The sequence below is a fragment of the Tachypleus tridentatus genome, chromosome 12 (assembly GCF_004210375.1).
Source record: "Tachypleus tridentatus isolate NWPU-2018 chromosome 12, ASM421037v1, whole genome shotgun sequence".
NCBI lineage: Eukaryota > Metazoa > Arthropoda > Merostomata > Xiphosura > Limulidae > Tachypleus > Tachypleus tridentatus.
In genome coordinates this window covers 16,855,374-16,877,769 of record NC_134836.1, presented here as the reverse complement: position 1 = coordinate 16,877,769, position 22,396 = coordinate 16,855,374, and the positions used below count along the sequence as shown (strand labels likewise).

Below are 22,396 nucleotides of genomic sequence, written 5' to 3'. Positions count from 1 at the left end.
TAGATTGATCTTTTTTAGAGAAATTTAAACATGATCTAATTAGGGTATTGGGTTAGACTTTCAAGAACGATTATGTATGTTTCGTACAACCATTTGTACAATAATTGCACATTTTTATTTATCTTTAGAATTACGAAAATAGTTATAAAATATATACATAATTTGAAAAATCTGTCTTAACGTAGCTGGTATTTGAGTAGTTTCTGTCTTTAAATCTATATAACCACGTACAACAGAAATGTTTCTATAAAATATGCAGATAAAGCACAAAATGTAAACGCAATAATTTTAAATTACATAAAACGATTAATCTAGTATATAATATGATCTTATGAACACAACTGAAAGCTCACTAACTTCAAGTCATTTAATTACTTACACGATTTACAACTACAGACAGGTGTTTTGGTATCAGTGTATTTCATAATTTTAACATGAAGTGATTTAGTTACATGATTTATAGATTTGATATATCTTGGTGATGTACTTCAAAACTTTAAGTTGAAATCATTTGATTACTTGCATAATATACAACTACGGACAGGTGTTTTGATGTCAACGTACTTCATATAGCTAGAAATGTATGGTGTGAAGTTACGAAGTTGCTACTGGTTGAATTTTAAAGTGGAATGATTTACAAAAGGGTAGGATAGCATATTTAACGTTTGTACGGTGCTTGATGATAGAAGTCTCACTCGAAGGTTAGCAACAATCATTAAAAAATAAAAAAATAGAAAGAATATGACTCAAGGTATAATAGATTGTTTGTTTGTTTTTTGGAATTTCGCACAAAGCTACTCGAGGGCTATCTGTGCTAGCCGTCCCTAATTTAGCAGTGTAAGACTAGAGGGAAGGCAGCTAGTCATCACCGCCCACCGCCAACTCTTGGGCTACTCTTTTACCAACGTATAGTGGGATTGATCGTCACATTATAACGCCCCCACGGCTGGGAGGGCGACCATGTTTGGCCATACGCGTTTGGCCATGCCAGGCCAGGTATAATAGATTTTCAGTGAATCTATAGAGGTACTTGAGGGAAATGTGCCTAACACACAAAAGAGGGTTTTATTTTTAATTAACCTTTATTCTTATATAAATGTCTCTAACTAAAAGTAAAACTAGAACAGCGAGAAACTGCTAACGAATCATGCTATTAAATTTATAAGTACATTAAAAGCAAAGCAGCAGAATAACAATGTGACTTATTTAACAGAGCTAGCTACTTGTATTGTAAATAAAATTATTTAATTAATTTCTATTATGTGAAATAACATTTTCCACTTTAAAACGTCATTATTTTTTATCCAGGTGATTTGTAGAAACACAGCTTTACTCTATTTTGGATAATCAGAAACGGAAACGATGTAAGGGGAACAACTGGCGTCTTTAGTAATTTGTAATATCCAATCAATGTAGCGACTTACACGTGTGTAAACGCCAGCAACACCTGCTCTCGCACATTCTTTACCAAATGACACCAAACCGCACAAAACGTAGTCATTGTTAATTTTGACCATCAATCCGCTACCCGAGTCGCCCTAAGAGAAATATTGCTTAATAAATTTCGTAAAAAAATACAAGAAACACAACTCAAAGCAAAAACATCATTATTTTAATGGAAAAAATAAACACATATAGCTACCTACCACAGTAAATAAAAGAAGAAAAACTAGTAAATGTCTGGTTTTTAATGAAAACAAAAAAACGTCTGATAAGTAATTTATTTCACAAAGATATGACTGACATTTTACATGTTCAGAAACGTATTACTATTAATTTATGTGAGCTGCATATATTAACTAAATTATTCAATATCGTATTAAAGTTATAATTGACATAAAGGTAGCAAAATAATATGATGATGGATTTTAGTGTTATCTTTCATCAGTATTATTTTTGTAGTCGACTAAGAAAGGGAGCTAAAAATGTAGTATTTTTTTCTTATCCAAGCAAAATTCAACTTCGAAATCTGGAGAGCGTTGTAAATACACATACTGGATGAGGCGCAAATAAAACACAAAACAATTTGGAAGCATTAGGCATTACAACTAACAATGTTATTTTAGTTTGTTGTAAAACATATTTTTATCCTGAAATTAATCAATTCAAGCAACAATATAATTATTGGAAAAATTCAACAGCAAAATATGCTATTGTACTAATACACCAATATAGTGACCAGTGTTCGATTATTTATTAGGCACAGTGCCTAGGACCTACGAAAACTGTGTCCATGAAAATTTTCCTCAAAAGTTAATCTTTGGTAGGGCCTACGAACAAAAGATGCCTAGGCTCTACGATCGTCTTGACCCGGCACTGACAGTGACCATATTATTACAAATTAGTAGATACTCAACATGTCACAAAGTTATTGCGCTCATTTTAGTATTTTAATTATTATTTGCAGTAAGTTCATATTACAGTTTATTAATTAAATATCATTATAAGCTTTTTGTATATGAAAATCTAATTTATAATGTGCACACTTTTAATTAAATTATTTATGATATCCATCATAAATTCAAAGATTTGTCGTTGAAAAAGAACAAACGAGGTCCATTTGGCCCCGTCACAGAAGTAGTACTGCTCTTTAAGACAATTGTTTCTTATAACGAGAGCCAAATTTTAAATACTTGTGTCATTCTGTTTCATCTAGAGAAATTTATAATAACGCTTCATTATAATGAAAAATTCTTAACACAATTGAAATCAATTATATTTACCAAGCAAGCGTCTTTGCCTACTTTACCTCCAGCACACATCATGTTCTCAGATATGTTGTGTTCAAGTGGTATCTGACACGTTTTTCTGCTTACCACTGGTACGTCTACTTGTTGAAGTACGGATGGCAATTCTGTATTGTCTGTTGACGAAAATAATAACATATTTTTCCAGTTTTATTTTCTCCAGAGCTTAAGAATTCGAAAGAGAAATTGGCAACATGCTTTATAGCATAATATAATACAGAAATACAAAATGTTAGATGAAAACTTGCGGGAAAAAATGAAAGAGAAAAACAGGCGTGGTTAAAACGCTTATTTTGTATTAATTAAACGTGATCTATTTTATCTGTGAGCCCTCTGCCTTATCAGCTGTAAATTTAAGGATTTAAAGCGCTAAAATCAGGAATTCGAGTTCCCAGAGTTGGATGGAATACAGATGGCCAGCAGCAAGTCATCATCAAACTCAACAGGACGACCTGAACCTGGTGCATCACTTAAGCTGTAGTCACCTGATCTGAACTTCTGAAACCACCTTAGACATTTTCTTTCATTGAGAGACTCCAAACCATAAACACCTTGACTGGTTCGTGTAGTTTATGCTGCATTATTGCCTTTTTCAAACTCATAAAGCATTATACACCTAAAATGCTCTTTAGACAAATCCATCTTCATAAGGGTTTATGTAATTAATGATCTGAAAAAACTGGAGTTGGGTTAGTGTTTTTTATTCGTCTGAACATGTCCTTTTACATAGTTTAGTCATTAAAGCCTTCTATAAAGACAGAAATGATGATACACTTTCTGTATTAAATTTTCGGACATTACTTATAGGATGACCTGATACAAGTCGTATAAAAGCTTCTAAACATCAGAATATACATATGTTGTTGCAACAATGAGATAAGATAACTAATGGTACGGGTGACATAAGTAAAAATTGTGCTTTTACAGTTATAGGCGGCAGAAATTAACGGAATGTGAAATCGACGGAAAAGTGACCCTTTGAACGTGAAGTAGAAACTTATGTATAAATATTATGGAAAATCGTTGATTCACTTTTGAATTTAGTGATCATAGTTAAAACATAGGAAATAAGGTGCCCCCAATCGCAGTTTCTCCCCACCCAAATTCAAATATGTTTCGCCGCCTGTGTACAAATTAAATGCATTAAAATTGAATATTTATAAAAAGCAAAACAGAAAGATGAGATAGGTATATAATAAAAGAATGAAAAGGCAATTTTTCAAATAAGATGATTTCACACTACTTAGATTTATAGCATTAATCACTAGCAGAAAAATAAGAATAAATGTTCGGTAGAGAACACTTTACAACATAGGTTACGTTGTAGTTGATAATTGTTATTCCTATGTTTTCGCACAGTGTCTCAGATAATACGCTGTCATAACTAAGTTTTCGTATAATTTTTTATTTTTATCACAAATAAATCGTTACATATAAGTATTTGTTTGGGTTTTGAATTAAGCACAAAGCTACACGATGGATTGTTTGTGTTCTGCCCACCACGTATATCAAAGCCATGATTCTAGCGTAGTTAGTCCGCAGACAAACACCTGTGCCCCTGAAAAACACCGTGTAAGTAACATTCAAATTATAAAAGCTTAGTTTATCATCTAAAAGGTTATTTAGCGTATTATTTTAGCATCAAAAAAGGTTACTTAGCATTTTGTGTTAGCCATCAGTCATATTAGACTATACAGAAAATTAAATTATTTTAAAGCCTAAGATTATTACTATAGCAAAACTCTAGTAATAGCAATAAAATTTTGCACAAGAAGCAATTCCAGATTAACATTGAATGGTCCTCTTAAAAATGTGTGCTCAAAAATTCAACATAACAAATTGGACCAGTACAAAAAATGTAATCAATGAAGAACTATAAACCTGTTACCAACACTTTTATATTTTATTTTGTTTCATGAGAGTAAAATTGAGTAGTTAAATTACAGATATAGACATCTTTGATACTTTAGTCACCAATATGACCTCAAATATACATCACATAATTGAATTGGTGAATTCAAAAGGGGCCCAAGTCCAAGAAATATGTTTTTGCAGGATATCAACTTAATTGCATATCTTAAAGGGAGGCTAGGCCAAATGATTCATACTTTACCCAGATATAGCACCGGTTTATAGCTTACAAATGCTATAATATGAAGCACTTCACTTCTTTTAATTTTAAAGGTTTGGCAAACTAAAGTCTTTGGACTTAGACCCTTCTTGAATTAAACAATAGTAAAATCTGAAGAGAATGGACATACCACATATTTCTCATCTAAGGATATCTTTATTTCTTAGTCTGTCATATTTTTAACACTTCTTAAGTTCAGTTTATATCCAAACTATTGTTCTGATACATGATAACTGCCAGTAAAATGAGTTTTTCATTCTGAAATGGGACAGGTTATCAATGAGGTACATCATTCTAATGGTATTTAATCTTCAAAGTCAGACTCATCTTCACCCCTAGTATCACATATTGTTAACTTATTGAAGAACTGCTGATTCTTTGGTGAAAGATATTTTGCCAATTTTTGAACATCCTTTACTTTTGCTGCCTTTACACCAAGCTGCCCACTGTAGAGTAGCTCCTCTGGGTATGTAACAATCCTGACCGAGGGCTTTAGAAGGCGGAATCTGGTTGTGACCTGAGCAGACATAGTTTCGGAAACCTCTATGTCATTTCTGAAATCTGCACTGAATCTGAACACCTTGTATTTGCTGACTTTGTACTTCTCTCCATCATTTCTGACTGACTTTTTATAAAACTGACCAAGGTGGGATTTGAAATTAAGCATATCACTCTTTGCCTTCAGCACATAATCTGTTTTGCTTGTTTATGGCCCATTCTTGTTCATTACACTTTCTTTTCGGCCTAATCTCTTCATAACTTGAATCAAACTCTGCTGGATGGGCCCTGCCATCCTTGATGACTAGTGCTGCCACCTACGGCATTAAGCTAAATCCATGCAAGAGAGGCCCAAGTCCCGGAGTTGGGCCCCTATTGCACTCAATGCATTTTAAATGCCGTGAATAGTCAATACATTATTGTAAACTTGGGACCTTTATGCACACAATCAGATAGCTTGTCTTTTAAAGATCATTAAACATATAATATCTCAATTTTGAAAAATTGTGGACTTGGGCCCCTTTTAAACTCACCGATTCAATTACAGTATAAGTGAATTGTGATTGCCCTCTATTGAATAACAGGTAATTGACTAGAGGATTTAAGAGCTAGTTTGTTTTTTAAGTTAGTTAACTCTATTAGTATTTTAAATCTGACACATTATGCAATTGTAAATCTAATATATATGTTATTTTTTAAGTTTGACATTTAAAGTATAATTCACGTTTTTACACAAAAAATAACAACAGTAGAACATAAATATACCCATAGATACAGTGGTCTTTATTCATTATATTTTCTATTGGTGTTATCAGCTTAAACGTGTATCAGGTAATCACCAGAGTTATGAGTTAAATGCTTTCTCTTTAGCAGAATAAATATTTAGTGAAAATACTATAAAAATTATCTAAGTCTTTGTTTTCTAACGATAAATGGCTCTGTGTAATATACGTGTATGTATAGTTATGAAAAATAGCAAACTCAGTAGCAACAGGAACTGAATAGTCCTCACGATATAACGAAGACATACAACATACTCTTCATAAGTGGAGTTACAACTAGAACTGAAATGCCATCTGTCGTCATAATAACATTGTGGGTGTTAAAGTTAGGTTATGTAGACCTTTGTCTAACACACATTAGTACTGGTATCTTAAGAAATCTATCCAAACGAAAAGACTACAAGTTATTTAGAAATAACATCAAAATAATAAAAATTAAACTATTGACAGAAATAACATAAACGAAGGACGAGATAAATATTTTCCAAGTATAATAATTACCAAGACTTACAAAATCCGATACGACCCCAGCCAATAACAGATGTTGGTGTTCCAGGACTCAGGTCTGAGTTTAGTGGGGGTAAACAGACAGTTTTTAGTTTAGATGGATCAAGTTTCACAGCCTTTTCCATTTCTATAACAGCAATGTCATTCTCGTAAGTTTCAGAGCTAAACTTTGGGTGTTGAATGATTTTTGTAGCATTTCGATATACGTTCTCTCTCTCAGAAGTTTTAGAGACATCATAATCTCCCACATTAAAGCTGATTTCACGTTCTGAAAGGCTAAAAAATATGTATGAAAACTTTTTCGGAAAAATATTTTCAGAAATATTCATAACGTATCCATATTTCTAAAAGACAATTGCAAATGGGTAAATTAAAACTTATTTTGATTATATTTCATCTATATAGGGAGAGACTCGATCACATCAAACAAATTCTAAACAGTCATGTCAATGTTACAGACTGTTATAACACAATCACACATCTTGACCATAATTTGTTTGTAGAAGTACAATAATTTTTTTGTAAAATAAATTTTATTTTTTAATTATTAAAGCTTCTAACATTATTATTTTATTTATGTTTTCTGAAACAATTACACAGTCATGTTTTGTATATTGTTAATTTCCTGAGTGAAAAGCTTTTATACCGATATCTGGTTTTAGAGTAGGATAGTACAAACAGGGTGTTCGGAACATAAAATAATCTTCATAAGAAAAGTAACATAATAATAGAAAATCAACATGCAATAAGTTTTAACAAATATAATTCGTTTAAAAAATTAAAAATTATTAGAAACCTTTTTGATATTGAACGTACAATACGCTGAGACCATTTTTATTTCGTCAATCGAGAATATCAAGGATGACATGCCGAAACTACTTAGTTGTTTACGTTTTGATATTTTTTTATCATTTGTTTATTGTTATGCTGATGTCTTTTATGAATCTTTATAAATCACATCTCCTTCTTTAAATATCTTGTATTATAATCGAACTTTTAACAAAGAGTCTTGTTGTATATAACTTATAACAAATATCTAACAGCATGCAAAGTGTTTCAACTAAGCTCAATGAATATGTTCACCCATGTACTCTTATCTCCTTGAAATGAATTTCAAGATTTACTTTATTCTCAAGACATTTTGTGAAAAGAAGATTATTTTCATTTTTGTCAACCTAAATCACAATACAAGTACTGAAAGGGTTACGGAAATTTCAGATACAACTACATTTAAAATTGTTACCCAAGTGATACAGAAGAGAAGAAAATCTATATCCATAAGAGAATTAGAACTGTATAAACTACATTTATAACTGATTCCGTTCTTAATTCATATTGATTGGGAGAATTTAGATGTAATAATTGGCTAAAATATCAAACTGAAAGGAAAAAGAGAAGTAGAAACTTGAAAACAAACCGACCTCCCTAATGCAAATAACATAAAGTACAATAAATGCAAGATACCTATTTTACCCTCCTTTCTCCAGTCCTTCCCGAGTCTTTCGTTATCTTAACAGAGATAATCTTGACATACTACCCCCGAAGAAGAATAGCCGGCAATGCAGTCATTATAAAGCATTCGTCATAAAATTAACCACATAAAAAATATGGATTTGTTTCAATGATTTAAATCGAACCTAATAATTAAGTTGTTTAACCAATTCAAAAAGTTGAATAACATAGTGAACTAAACAACTGCATACTGTTTAATAAATGATTATTACCTAACAATACTTTACGTCCCCTTGATATCAAATAAATGCGTGCTTTTTTAAATCATAATAAAGCTAAACTAACTTATAGACTGGTGGACGAGCTATGAATTAAATTTGAAAAAGGAAACATAATAAAGACCTTCACAATAGACAAGGTATTTGGTCAATTTTCAGTTTTTAATCGTGCTTACATTGGTTAAAGCGGTTTCTTTCAATTAGGATAAAGGAATATGAACGCCATTGTCGATGGATGGAAATTGAAAAAATCAACTTCTGCGTTACATGTTCACACAAACAATAGAAACAAAAATATTGATTTCTATTTGTCAAAAACCTATTGTTGAAGTAAAATTTTCCTTTCGACGCAAAACAAGAAAACAAATAAGAATATTCCAAAATAGAGAAAACATGCTCAATAAAGAAATAAGATTTGAATTTGACGTTGTTTAAAAGTATTTTTTTATTTCTTAGTTATACTCTTTACTTCCTCATGTGAACGTTGACCTCTTTGAACCGTTTTCATTTCGAAAGGATAAGACGCTAGTAATCGTTTCCTCCATCCATAGAGATTAAGGAACGTCGTTTGTTGAACGTGGTTGTGTATTTTATGTTTCACTGATTCCTTAAAGATTTACGGATAAATTTGCACAAAATACTATCCTTTAGTTAGTATCACGTTATCATTATACCTTTATATGTTTTATCAAATAATAAAAAAACATGTACTAATTAAACTGTGACAAAGCACTATCGGCATTGAGAGAAATAACACGAAAGTTAAAACGAATGTTCTTATATTTGATGAGGCTTTGTCTAGCAAAATAAATCATTGACAGAAAAATACGGCTAAATGTATTTCTAGTGGGATTCATTTTTAAACTTGTTTTAAACAGTTTCGAAAAATAGAAATAAAATGAGTACATATGAAATTTAGATTGTTTTAAGATTGCATTATGTCTTTTTATCTTATTTGAAATGTAATTGCAATATATAAAAAAAACATCTGAACGGGAAAGCTGGTTAGTTTGTATAATATTGGAATTTTTAATAAAGGATTTAAATCGGAATCAAACAGTAATAACTGTTTTGATCATTACCAAGTTTTATTGTATATGCTATATTGTTACATTCCTGCTAATTTATCCATTAACGGGTTTGAATGAGAGAAGTAAATGCAAAAAGTTTATTTTTTTGTTTTCTACAAGTCATTACGCAGGATAGATTTGAAAACAATAATAAAAAAACGAAAGAAACCTCAAACAAGTACATGCCATTTACCTTGAATTCTATTAAGGATGTTAATCCTATTGTGATGTAATGTTATCCTTCAAAATGAAAGATAACATAAGGTAAGTATAACCCATAACTATCAAACTTTACCCTAGCAAACCCAACTTCTAATGTGATATTATATTACCCCTCCTTTCTTTGTTAGATGGCACCTGGTAAGTACAACCTCAGACTAAATTACGATGCAATCATTTAGCAGTAAACCTTTTGTTTTGAATCCAAAGAAAACAGGAAACAGCGTTACTATTTCGTGTAGGTGTTGAATATATTTATATGTAGACCTTAAAGTGAGTTTCTTAAGATTATAAAGAATATATAAGTTGTGATTTTAATGAGGTTAAAGTGTTATAAGTTTGGATTGTTGAGCGTGTGTTTCTTTCTAGCAAAACCACATCGGGCTATCAGTTGAGTCCACTGAGGCGAATCGAGCCTCTGATTTTAACGTTGTGAATTCGTAGACTTACGGCTGTACCAGCGGGGGACTGATTGTTGAAACAAAAAGTGGTTAGTATGTTCTATGGCTAAAAATATTACACAAATTTGAAATTACGCTCTGTAGAAATGTGCAACGATATTTATTCCAGAGATATTGAACAATTTTAGTGAAGAAGACTGAATGGCATGTTTATAATTTTTTGACATAAATTGAAACTTGAACGTCAAAAACAATTCGTGAAAATGAAATATTAATCTGGAGTATATATATATATTGTGTTTGTTGACACACATAAGAAGAAACACATCTTAGCAAGAAATAATCAACAAATTAACGAAACTTTGATTAATTGACTCAGCAAGTTAATTGAGATTAAACAACTACATAACTTTTAAACAAATGTTTTGTGACTTAGTTACTAGATTCACATGATCAATCTCTAAATGTTTTAAACTATCTTAATGTAACCTACAATTCGTTGCTAGCAAATAAAGTTTTTTTTATTCCTAAAACAAACGTATGTTTTATTTCTATTAGGAAAGGTACACTTTACCCATTAATACAGTGACCAGCTGTCAGAATATGACGGTCGGTAATAAGTATTCCACCACAGAAGGACGTGGACCGACCCACCAGCGATTCTGAAAGCAATCGAATCTAAGATACAAAATTAAAAATATTTTTACATTGTTATGAATAATTATTATATTAAATAATTCTTAATTTTGCATTTCTCAATATTCTAGATAAGTTTAAATCATTTTTATTTGGAATTTATTCTGATAGAAATTTTCGTTACCATTTGGTACTGAATTTCACCTGTCACTATATAATTATCACACCAAGTTATATTATTATAAGCAGTAGTTAAAGCTAAATTATTTTCAAGGAACTTGAAACAGATAAAAACACTGAATAATTTTCAAAACGGCTACTTTATCTTGCTCAGAGGTATGTGTAAAAACTTATAACGCTAAAAATTGGGTTTCTATACCCGTGGTATGCAGAGCTCAGATAACCCACTGAATATCTTTATTCTTAAAAACAAACACATTATAAAAAAACAATAACACTGTAATATTCTTATATTTTATAGTCGTCTTAGATCTTTCACTGCCACAATTATTTTGAAACAGTTATTTTAATGCCGGGCTTAGGTTTGGGTACATAATAAAAAGCGACGAAAACAAGATACATATTTTGATAATTAATTCATTAATCTAAGAGTTAAAGTTTGTAAAATTTGTGAAGTTTAAAGAGGAACACCATTTCTTTACACAAATGTAAAATTTCAAACTCCAATGTGGTTAAACTCTCAGCTTTGAAAGTTGAAAAAAAAAGAGTAGATTGCGCACTATATATTTGACTACCATAGTGCTCTAGAAAGAATATATATATATATATAGCCACCATAGTGCCCTGGAGGGGATATATTTGTGACCATCATAGAGCCCTAGAAGGGCATATATATATGATTATATACATATATATATATATATATATATATACGTGCTTCAGAGAAAGATATATAGGTGGCCACCATAGTGGTCTAGAAGGGGATACATATGTGTGACCATCACAGTGCTCTAGGGGAAGTTATATATATGATCACCATAGTGATCTAGAGGAGGATATATAAGTGTGACCATCCTAGTGTTCCAGAGGGAGATATGGATGTGCCCACCACTGCGCTCAAGAGAAAGATATATATATGTGTGTGTGATCGCCACAGTGCTCTAGAGAAAGATATGTGTGATCACTTTAATGTTCTAGAGAAGGATACTTACGTAACAGAGGGGGATAGGGATGTATCCGTTGTAATGAAGGAGTTAAAGAGAATTATACAGTTTGTTTTCATACTGTCTTAAATTTATCAGTTTATACTAATTTGTTCTGAATTTCGAGCAAAATTATTCGAAGGCTATTTGCGCTATTCGTTCTTAATATTGAAGTAATATACTACAGGGACGACAGTCTAAACTAAATTACCATCTGACTTTCCTAAAGATATAATACTTTTATTTTGTTTAAAATTTACTTTACTTACAATAGTTATTTGTTTTTCAAGCGCAACAAAAAATAGTTTTAAAGTGAGCAACTTTCAATGCTAAATTATTTCAAGGTCTGGCATTTAATTCGTTTTTAATCATGTTTTACTGAGGGAAAGTCTACTGGGGTTGGATTCACTATGGTGGACACAGAAAACTAGCTCAATGTGGTTTGTTTTAAGAAAAACAATTAATCATGACGACTTTTACGTAATTATTAAGTGTTTCTAAATCTATTTTTAATTTTTTTGTCTCGCCTTCTTATATTTTTACACAGACAGGGTAAATTCAGCCTTCTGCGTAACCTCTTTGTACTCTTTATAGATTTAATACTTCTAACTTTAGTATAATATTTACATCATCACAGAACTTAGCAGTCTTTTCAGATAACATCCGAAATCTTTTTAATGAAGCGTGTTTAATAAATAAATTAAAGTTTTGTCCATGAATATAATGAGTATTTTTAATAGTCCGTGTAGAAAGTAATTTTTCACATTAAAAACTAAAACTACGTTTTCTCATTTCAGACTTCCGTTATATAATCACAAAAAACCTCCTAACTACATTTCAAACTTTTCTCAGTAGAACCTTATACATCTATCTATTCTTTTCTATACCTCACGAGACAAGTCAGTTTGATCAACCTCGTAACCACCACAAAAGTATCAAAATAAATCTAAATTGCTCTTTTCTTCATAGAATAACGTCAAATTGTAACAATAATATTTACAAAATCACAGATGTTGGCAGTCTTTTCCTAAAGCTTTAAATTCTTAACAGCATACATCTATTTCCAATTAAGTTTTTTTTTATACCGTGTTTAACTGTTGTCCACGCTATTATAAGTTGTAAATTACTTTGGAAATATGGAGCTCACATTCTCCATCGAATTAAATTATACACCAGCTTATCGAGTGTCCCGGCATGGCCAAGCGTGTTAAGGCGTTCGACTCGTAATCCGAGAGTTGCGGGTTCGAATCCCGGTCGCGCCAAACATGCTCGCCCTTATAGTCGCGGGGGCGTTATAATGTGACGGTTAATCCCACTATTCGTTGGTAAAAGAGTAGCCCAAGAGCTGGCGGTGGATGGTGATGACTAGCTGCTTTCCCTCTAGTCTTACACTGCTAAATTAGGGACGACTAGCGCAGATAGACCTCGTGTAGCTTCGCGTGAAATTCAAAACAAACAAACCAAACTTATCGCGTGCTTACCTTGTGAAACACTTTTGTTATATTATTATTTATTTTACCTCATCTAATCTTACCTAACCTAAAAACGTATACATTTTAGTTACTTTTATAATAATAAATAAAGAATAAATATGAATAACATGAAATAAATTACTTATTTATTCTTTACTTTCGCTGTTGATTGTAAAAGGCACTTAACCATAGTAATGGTCATAGTACACTAAATAATTTTTGTTTTATTAAATAATGCACTAAAGAACATAAAATAATAACAAGCAAACAAGTAGACAACTTTTTCCTAACTCTCAAAACTTTCCTGGTTTTCTAATTATGTGACAAGAGCCGCTATAAATTTATTTAAGCCAGTGACTTCATGGAAATGAAGCTTGGATACCATGTGAAATTGGCAATTCTCCGCTCAGAACACAAAATTATACAAAACGCCAATTTATAGATGAAAACATTGAATTTCTATTGGTTATAGGTAGTATATAATTAAATGTAAGAAAGAACAATTAACAAATCATGAAAGAGAATATGTGACAGGTAAGTGAAGCAGGAAGGGTCTGGTTTTTTTATTCGATAGCTCTGTTACCAAAGAAAATTGAACGCTACAAAATTATAGTTGGTCTGAGCAATGAAGATTTTATAGTGAGTAATTTACGGTTAATTTTCTACTTTTGAAGGGGTGGTGAATATAATAGAGAACAGAAGAAGCCCAGAGAAAATCTGCCATATGTGTTACACGAGGAGTTAAATTAAGGATTTAAGGATTTGGAAAAAAAATATTTCCTTGCAAAAATTATATACTATTAACATTTGTGTTATTAGTAATTATTTTGTGCTATGCTAAATGGTAAAACTTAAAAAGTAGCTTAATAAAATTTTGAATGTAAGACACTAAAACATTGTGTCATGCACAGAAACGGATACTCGTGGCGATTGGAAAAAACAGCATACTGAAACACGTAACACATACTCTTAAGACTACAAAAGAAGATGAAATGAGTTTTTACAAGGTCGGCATAAATACGGAATAGCTAGTATATATTGATTTCGTATAACTTGAACTGTAAGTATAGTTTTGGTGAGCATATTTAAAGTAATTAGTATAATTAACGATGGTATTACTGAAGTAATTAGTACGATTCCAATACTTTGAATTATTAAAATACATCGAACTAGTATAATTTTAACAAATATTATTATTTAGTAGATTGTATATTTTAAATTGGTGAAAACGCTTTGAGATAATCAAAACTTTTTGTCCAAGTTTTATGAGCACAGTTTTCTTTATATCTGAAATGATAGTTTAGAAGTCAATAGCACAAACAACCAGCTTTTTAGCTATTCTTATTGAATAGCAGGATTGGATGATCGCTTTGACAGACTATTGATCTCCAAGTGCAGGAAGCGTTTAGAACGATAGGGTTAGTACCACGATTCTTCGTATTCGATCACGCTTTCCGTGTGCCCACGCCTGGCCTTTCGGTGCTGTATATAAAGCTAAAGTTATAAAAGTGACAACGAAAAAGGACTACTTACAGCATAAGTAAAATCATTGGATCCAGCGTTGTGTCCTCCAACAACTCTGTTTGTAAGCTTAGAAGAAATACTCCCACACGGACAAACAGTTCCTATTTAGTCATAGGAACGTAAAACAGCATAGTTATGTAACTTGAATTATTTGTTATTAAGGAGGTTATAATTATATTTAATGTGAACAATTGTATGATAGTTATTATCTCGTGTATTATAATGTTTGATAGAAAAAAACATTTCAAAATATGTGTTTTTGACGAAACCGTAAGTTAGAAACGTTGCAATTAACAAAAGAATATAAGAAGAAATTCACTTTATCAAAGAGTAATTACAAAATGTCTTTATTATTATACATGTCATCCGCCTTTTTATTAGAAAATGTTAATATGTTTGGGCCAAGTTAAAGGAAAAAGTGCTTTGGTTTGAATTTCGTGCAAAAGACAGGAGGACTACTTACGTTAGAATGAAATACAAGTACAAAAATCTCAGCTGTCATATTATGTTGTACATGTATTGTTTATCATTATGAAAATAATTACAAACAGGGTTATTTAAGGTATTAGCCTCGGCGTTATTTAGTATTGTTATTAACTGTTATTAACGTTTATTAATCGAGAACTTAATATTTTTGACTAGGAACGTTTATATATTTCAAAGATTACAAAGTATTTAATTTCAGCGGATTAACATTGAACGTTAGTATTTTTACGAAGACTTTATATAACTTCAAGAGCGAGAAACTCGCTTGAGATCAGCAACGAGCTAGTTAGCTTCCCATTAAGTGAATTTTACCAACATCAATTTAAAATTAATTCGCTCAACGGAACCCTCTATAGGATATAGAGTTAAAGACCAGATAGAAGATTCAATATTGTGTATAAGTTTATAAAACATTTGTATATATTATTATTTTTAACAACTATTTGTAATAATCGTTATTATAACTGGTATTATTGTTTGAATATTAAAATATATTTGTGTTAAGAAAGAAAACTGTGTGTATCAATCTTGTTGGCAAATATCGTAAATTTGAAACATATCGAAATTCAATTAATTTCTAAATCTAAGTTACAATTTAAGTCAGTTTCACGCTGTTTTAACTTGTAATTCATAACATAATAAATTGGGGACTCGTCCGAGATAAACATAACAAGGCTAAGCGGTCAGGTCAGGGATATCTAGGATTTAGATATAGTCATTTCTCACTTTCTAAGAAACAATATCTCTCAGTCAATTGATGATTTTGCTTGCTAGTCGGCAATTTCTGGTCACCCAAAAAACGACATCATTAGTAAAGGAACTACAGTATAAGACTTGATACTGACTAAGTCTCACTGATTTTTCGTTTTGAGGATAAATTAAAAACTTTTTATAAATTCATGAAACTATTTCTATTAAACTCAAAATGAATGAAAGACAATTTTATTAATTCTATTTAAAAAATTGTAAATACTTACTGGATTCCTCTTGGGTGTGCAATTCAACCTGTACCAGTAATTGTAAAAAATCTTCAAAAATATGCAACTTATCTCTTTCATTCACATATATAGTGAAACATGATATAAATACTGAGTTTGAATCAGATTCTTATGAAATTTTGCAGGTAATTGATGTTTTTAAGTTCTTTCATGGTTTCTGTTCAATATTTGGACAGTTTTTATGACATAATAACTATTTTGTAAACTCACTGAAAATATGATTGTGTGAAAATATATTAATATTTTCGGTATTAAAAAAACATCTAGCAACAGCAGAAAAACCCTTAATAATGTTATGAAAACACTGCCTTTTAAACTTTAAAAAAATAAGTTATGCCAATGACTGCAAAACAAGGTTTTTTTTTTAAGTATACTTACTATAGACCTACCACAATTTAATGGATATTGATTAATCTGAGTTGTTTGCCACTACACATGGCTATTTTAAATTTAAGTATTTAATTATTGTGTGTTATTCATCTAATTAATTTAGTTTTATGCAAAATTGTGCATTTAAAATATCGAAAATTAAAATACTATTCATGTCATTCCTTTGTATTTTCTTGCAAGATGTTAGTCCTTTTATGTACATATAACTGAAGATTTATCAGGCATAAAATATACAATGTTCTTGGAAATATTTTAAAGCATAGTTTAAAAAATATTGCTTTTGTAATTTACGGCTTTAAAAGACGAAAGCTGTTAAGGCAATGTAAACAAAGAGTTATATTATTTGTAATGAAGAACATGTTAGAATGCTGTCTTTTTCATCTCCATTTTAATTTGTTCCAGAGTTGAATGAAAAACTTATAGCGGTGATCGGTATACGTTCTTATGTACGTCTGATCCGAAATCTTTAAACATGAACATCTGTAGTATAACATAGTTTTCGTGTCTAAGCTGAGAAACGGGTTTAATCACGTATCACTGGTAGTGCATAGATTAACATTAAAAAATATTTGGTACTTAAGTTAGCAGAATGTTGTGAGAATAATATTTTAGGTTAGCCTTAAATCCATATATATATAATATTTATGTAATGCTTTGTAATAAAACTGTTTTACACCACTGGCCAAAATCTTAAGGCCAAAGAAAAAATATGCGATTTGCCTTGTTAGACTCAACGATTTATTTGAGTAGAGCTTCGAAAGATGAAAATGAGGAAAGGGAAAATAAAAATAAGAAACTTTTTAGCATTGAATAGCAAAAATGTGAACACTATGAAATTAGCCTGAATACTAGCTGGTCAAAAGTTTAAGACCACACCAAAAGCCCAACAAGAAGTCTCAGTATTGAGTTGCACCGCCGTCATTGCGAATAACTTCAAACATTCGCTTTGGCATGGGCGATATAAGTGTTTGCAGAAGGCTGCCTGGAGTGTTAGCCTAAGTGGTGAAGATGGCTTGATGAAGATCATGCACTGTTTAGAATTGAGGTCCATTCCTATACACTTCCCTTGCCATCCACTCCCAAACATTTTCAATGGGGTTCAGTTCGGGCAAACACGCTCGATGGTCCAAAAGAATCACGTTATTCGCCATGAAACATCCCTTTGTTCTGCGGGCATTGTTGACTGCAACGTTGTCCTGCTGAAAGATTCAGTCATTTCCACACAAGAGAGGGCTTTCAGTCAATAAGGATGTTTTCTCCAACAAAGTACTGTAGCCAACTGCTGTTTGACGTCCCTGTATAACCTGAATCTCCGTTATTCCATGGAAGGAGAAAGCACCCCAGATCATGATCACTTTTCTTCGTCCCATGTTTGGTGCTTCTCAGCAAAGTTTAGCCGAGCTGTTTCGTGGTGTGGAAGGAGGCGTGGCCTTTAAAGACGTTTACAGTCTTTAAAGCCTTTCTCTCGTAGATACCGTCTTATTGTTCTTGAGCTGCATTCTGCGTTCGTAACGGCCTTAATCTGGTTCGGCGATCGGCTGGTGTTTTGCCGGACAACCCGTCGAATCCTTCTGCTCAACGCCGGCGAAAGGTTCTTGGGCTGAACACTTTAAATTCTTGTTCCGTATCCCTCACGGTCTTTTAAGAAATTTGCAACAGCAGTTTTACTACGCCCAATCTCACCAGCGATGGCACGTTGAGAGAGACTTTGCTTTTGCAGCTCGACAATTCTGCCACGTTCAAACTCTGTCAATTTTTTAGCCTTTACCATGTTTTTACCCAATGTAACACAGAAGATGTCAGTGGGAGATGTTCACAACGCTAATGCTTAAACACAAATGACTAAATTTTGTTACGTGTTTACAGATTAATGTTTCGTTTCAGGCTAATTTCATAATTTTCACGTTTTCCCTATTAAATGCCAAAAATGTTTTTATTTTTATTTTCCCTTTTTTTATTTTTATCTTTTGAAGCTCTACTCAAATACGTGGTTGAGTGTAACAACGCAAAACGCATATTTTTTCTTTAAGTTCATTGGCCTTAAGATTTTGACCAGCAGTGTATTGTGATATCTTAAATTGAAAACACACTTAGTGTAATTTGCTTCTTTAATTTTCGAATATTTGCTCAAAGCTACTTCAGGTTAGGAACTATATTTTTTATCGTCCCTAGTTTTAAGAAGGAAGGCAGCTATTCAACAGCATCCGTAATTAATCTTTGAGCTACTCTTGTGAGGCCGTGTAGTGGGATTCGATCGCCACCGTTGTAACACAATCATGGCTGAATTATAGTTGTGAAAAACGCTTATTTTATACACTTTTTCCCAAATATTTCGCGACGGAATGATGAACAGTGTTTTATAGTAAAGTTTCAAACATTTCAAACATATATCTATCTTATTCATGAACTCCATCTTACCTGTAAAGCTTTCGTTGATACTGTTGGATAAAGACACCACAATAAGAGAAAAGTACACAAACTGCTAATTGTATATAAAACCTGCATAATAGGTGTAATTTTTGGTCGAGTTTTATGAAATCTTGTTTGCTTATATATACTGTTAGAAAAAGGTATGTATACTTCTGAGCGAAATAATACACACACAGGATTCTACGACTTGATAAAATAATAGGAGCATCAATGCATCATACATCTATATTGGTAACACGTGTTTGTTACGTGGCACACAGTTTTCTGTTATCCAGTTGTATATAACAGGTGGAGGTAAGAAACAACATGTGTTTAATAGAAGAAGGTCAGCATGATAGGTCAAATAATTTGTAATAATTACAACATAATGTTGTGTTAATTTACCTTAGAATAGTCATGAAACGTTAATTTCTGACATAATTTGTAACGACGCCCAGACGAGTTAAAAACAAGACAACAACAAACATGAACACGTGACTAATAACTTATACATGCACAAAATGAAGTACTTGAAAACATTATAAATAAGCACAAATGAAAACTAATTCAGCGAGATTACAGACTGGATAGAAATATATCATTTTTTATTTTCTTCCTTGTTTTTTCATGTTTAGCTACGCTTTACCAACATTTTGTTTACCATTTTCTCTTACAAACTAACCAAACTTAAAATTATTTGACAACAAAAACGTTTCGAACGAACATTGTAACATCATTTATATGAAACCAACTAGCTCATGCATTTTGATATACAATAGATGTTTCGTTTTAAATAAAAGTCGAATATTTGTTGTAAGTATAAAGTGTTCGTGTTCAGCTGAGTCTTAAATTAAAAAATGGCGAATTTTGCTCATTCATAGATTAGAATAAAAAAGTTGCTATCGTTTAAACAAAGTGACATTAGGCTATTTGCTGGGTGAACCACGCGAAATTGAACCTCCAATTTTAGTGTTGAAACCACTGTCTCACTGTTGGAGTAGAACATGAAACAACAGAGAACTTCTTAAAGAAATGGTGTGTTTGTTTCTTTAATAGTCATATTAACGAACAGTTATGTGTTTAGGTTAAAAAACATTAGTCTTATTGTTGTTGTTTTAAATTAAGCACAAAGCTACACAATGGGCTATATGTGCTCTGCCCACCACGGGTATCGAGACCCGGATTTTAGCGTTGTAAGTCCGCAGACATACCGCTGAGCCACTGGGAGGCAAAACATTAGTTTTAAATAAATTTACAAGCTTATGTTATCATATCACGAACTTTTCGGAAAAAAATCATTTGTTTGTTTAAACGAAAAGCCAACCTGTGCTACCTTATGATTCACTACGAAGTATCGAATCCCAGATGTTAGTTTTGTGAGGGCAGTAAATATATACATGACTGACATTGTTACATATGGTTGAGAAATTGCTTCACTCTATATTACTAAGAGGTACCTGTACATAACCAGCTTCTCATTAAAATTTAACCGCTTTTCTTTATTTCTTATAGACTTACATGAACTTTGTTGTAAAATAATTATTTAGCAGAATTGCATCTCCTCAAAATCAACAACCTTCTAGGTTTTCATATGTTAGTATTCTGGACTGTTTGTTATATTCCTACAAAACAATAAATTAGAAAGTATATTCTTAGCTACAAAAAAGATTAAAATTATACATGAATATTCATATTTTTATCATGGCCTGGCATGGCCTAGCGCGTTAAGGCGTAATCTGAGGGTCGTGGGTTCGCGCCCGAGTCGCGCCAAACATGCTTGCCCTCCCAGCCGTGGGGGCGTTATAATGTGACGGTCAATCCCCCTATTCGTTGATAAAGAGTAGCCCAAGAGTTGGCGGTGGGTGGTGATGACTAGCTGCCTTCCCTCCAGTCTTACACTACTAAATTAGGGACGGCTAGCACAGATAGTCCTCGAGTAGCTTTGCGCGAAATTCAAAACAAACAAACAATCTAGTCTTACACTGCTAAATCAGGGACAGATAGCCCTCGAGTAGCTTTGTGCGAAATTCCAAAAAAACAATCATATTTTTATCTTCAGCACTTTAAATTCAAAAGGAAAGATTTAAAATAAACTGTCTATCAGTTATAGTACAGCTAATTTTTAAGTGTGTTTACTTGTTTTTTTCACCAGATTGCCTGTAGACTTGTTAGCTAACTAACTACTAAATGTTTTAAAACTATTAAATTCTTGTAGCCTTAGCCCTAAATATTTTCCTTTCGTATATCACGTAGTAGGTAATATATCTATGTTTCTATATGTATATATAGATATATATATAATCATGACTACAAAATGTATTTCTTTATTTGTTTTAGACATGTGGATTAACATTTAGTTAATACAAACTAAAACAAGTTCTTTTTTAACAGAAAACTTGAAGAAATCTCGCTCAAAAGATTCTCTTCCCATTGTGTGGGTCAGAATCTATCAAAAACCTTAGAATCTCTCCCAGACTGAGAAACCATAGTATCATGTGTTCAAAACAATAATGCATCTCTTCTCAGGATACATGTGCTACTCACATAACTATTCGTCATTTTCACCAAACATAAAGTAGCTGATGGCCTCGAGGGGCCAGATTAGCCGCCAGTGTAAAATATCGCTCTATATTCTCATATAATAGTACAAAATTACATAAATCTTTTCCACAAGAAGGTATATGTTTAGGACCTAGAAAAATAGGAAACGTGTGTGTGTTTTTCGTATAACAAAGCCACAAAGGGTTACCTGCTCAGCTCACCGAGGGGAATCGAACCCCTGATTTTAGCGTTGTAAATCCGGAGACATACCGCTGTACTAGCGGGGGGTAAATAGGAAACAAGAGTGCATTGAGATTAGTTATTTTCTTGAGTAAAATCAGTGTACATTCAATGAATAAAGAACATTTTGAAAAATTATATCAAGTGAGAAGATAGTAGATATATGGTATACTATGTAACTAGAAATAGAAAGTTTCAGTGCCAGATATATCGATTTTTAGTATGTAAAACAGAATGTAAACATTTTCCATAAGTGTTCATCTACATCCCAGTTGATATGTCTGGCACTGAAATTTTCTATTTCTAGTTACATGGTATACCATATATCTACTATCTTCTCACTTGATATAATTTTTCAAAATGTTCTTTATTCATGTTATACTCTATTATTGATCAAAGTCAAGACAAAGAGTAGTCTAAAAGTTTGTTTGTTTGTTTTTTGAATTTCGCAC

At 32.0% G+C, this 22,396-nt stretch overlaps 1 protein-coding gene across 3 annotated transcripts; it reads right to left on the bottom strand.

The window, feature by feature from the left end:
* Positions 1–922: 922 nt before the first annotated feature.
* LOC143234994 (mite allergen Der p 3-like) lies at positions 923–19,397 on the bottom strand. Of its 3 annotated transcripts, XM_076472688.1 has the most exons (7): positions 19,173–19,393; positions 16,344–16,371; positions 14,890–14,981; positions 10,660–10,763; positions 6,670–6,941; positions 2,724–2,863; positions 925–1,538 (listed from the first exon to the last, which is right to left on the bottom strand). In XM_076472688.1, the coding sequence occupies exons 1-7, from the start codon at positions 19,257–19,259 to the stop codon at positions 1,335–1,337; spliced, it is 927 nt and encodes a 308-aa protein (XP_076328803.1). In that variant the 5' UTR covers positions 19,260–19,393; the 3' UTR covers positions 925–1,334. The 3 variants fall into 3 exon arrangements, with proteins under 3 accessions (XP_076328804.1, XP_076328803.1, XP_076328805.1); XM_076472690.1 differs by lacking the exons at positions 925–1,538; positions 2,724–2,863 and adding an exon at positions 4,166–4,305 and having other exon boundaries at positions 19,173–19,397; XM_076472689.1 differs by lacking the exons at positions 14,890–14,981; positions 16,344–16,371 and having other exon boundaries at positions 923–1,538; positions 19,173–19,394.
* Between the last annotated feature and the right edge of the window lie 2,999 nt (positions 19,398–22,396).

Bases quoted from the DNA above. Each gene is read 5' to 3' on its own strand.
- LOC143234994 (XM_076472688.1), bottom strand. From the start codon at position 19,259: ATGCAGGTTTTATATACAATTAGCAGTTTGTGTACTTTTCTCTTATTG. The intron at 14,982-16,343 runs GTAAGTATTTAC...ATGACTAAATAG, and splicing joins GCACACCCAAGAGGAATCCA to GAACTGTTTGTCCGTGTGGG. The intron at 2,864-6,669 runs GTAAGTCTTGGT...TTTCGTCAACAG, and splicing joins CTGGGGTCGTATCGGATTTT to ACAATACAGAATTGCCATCC.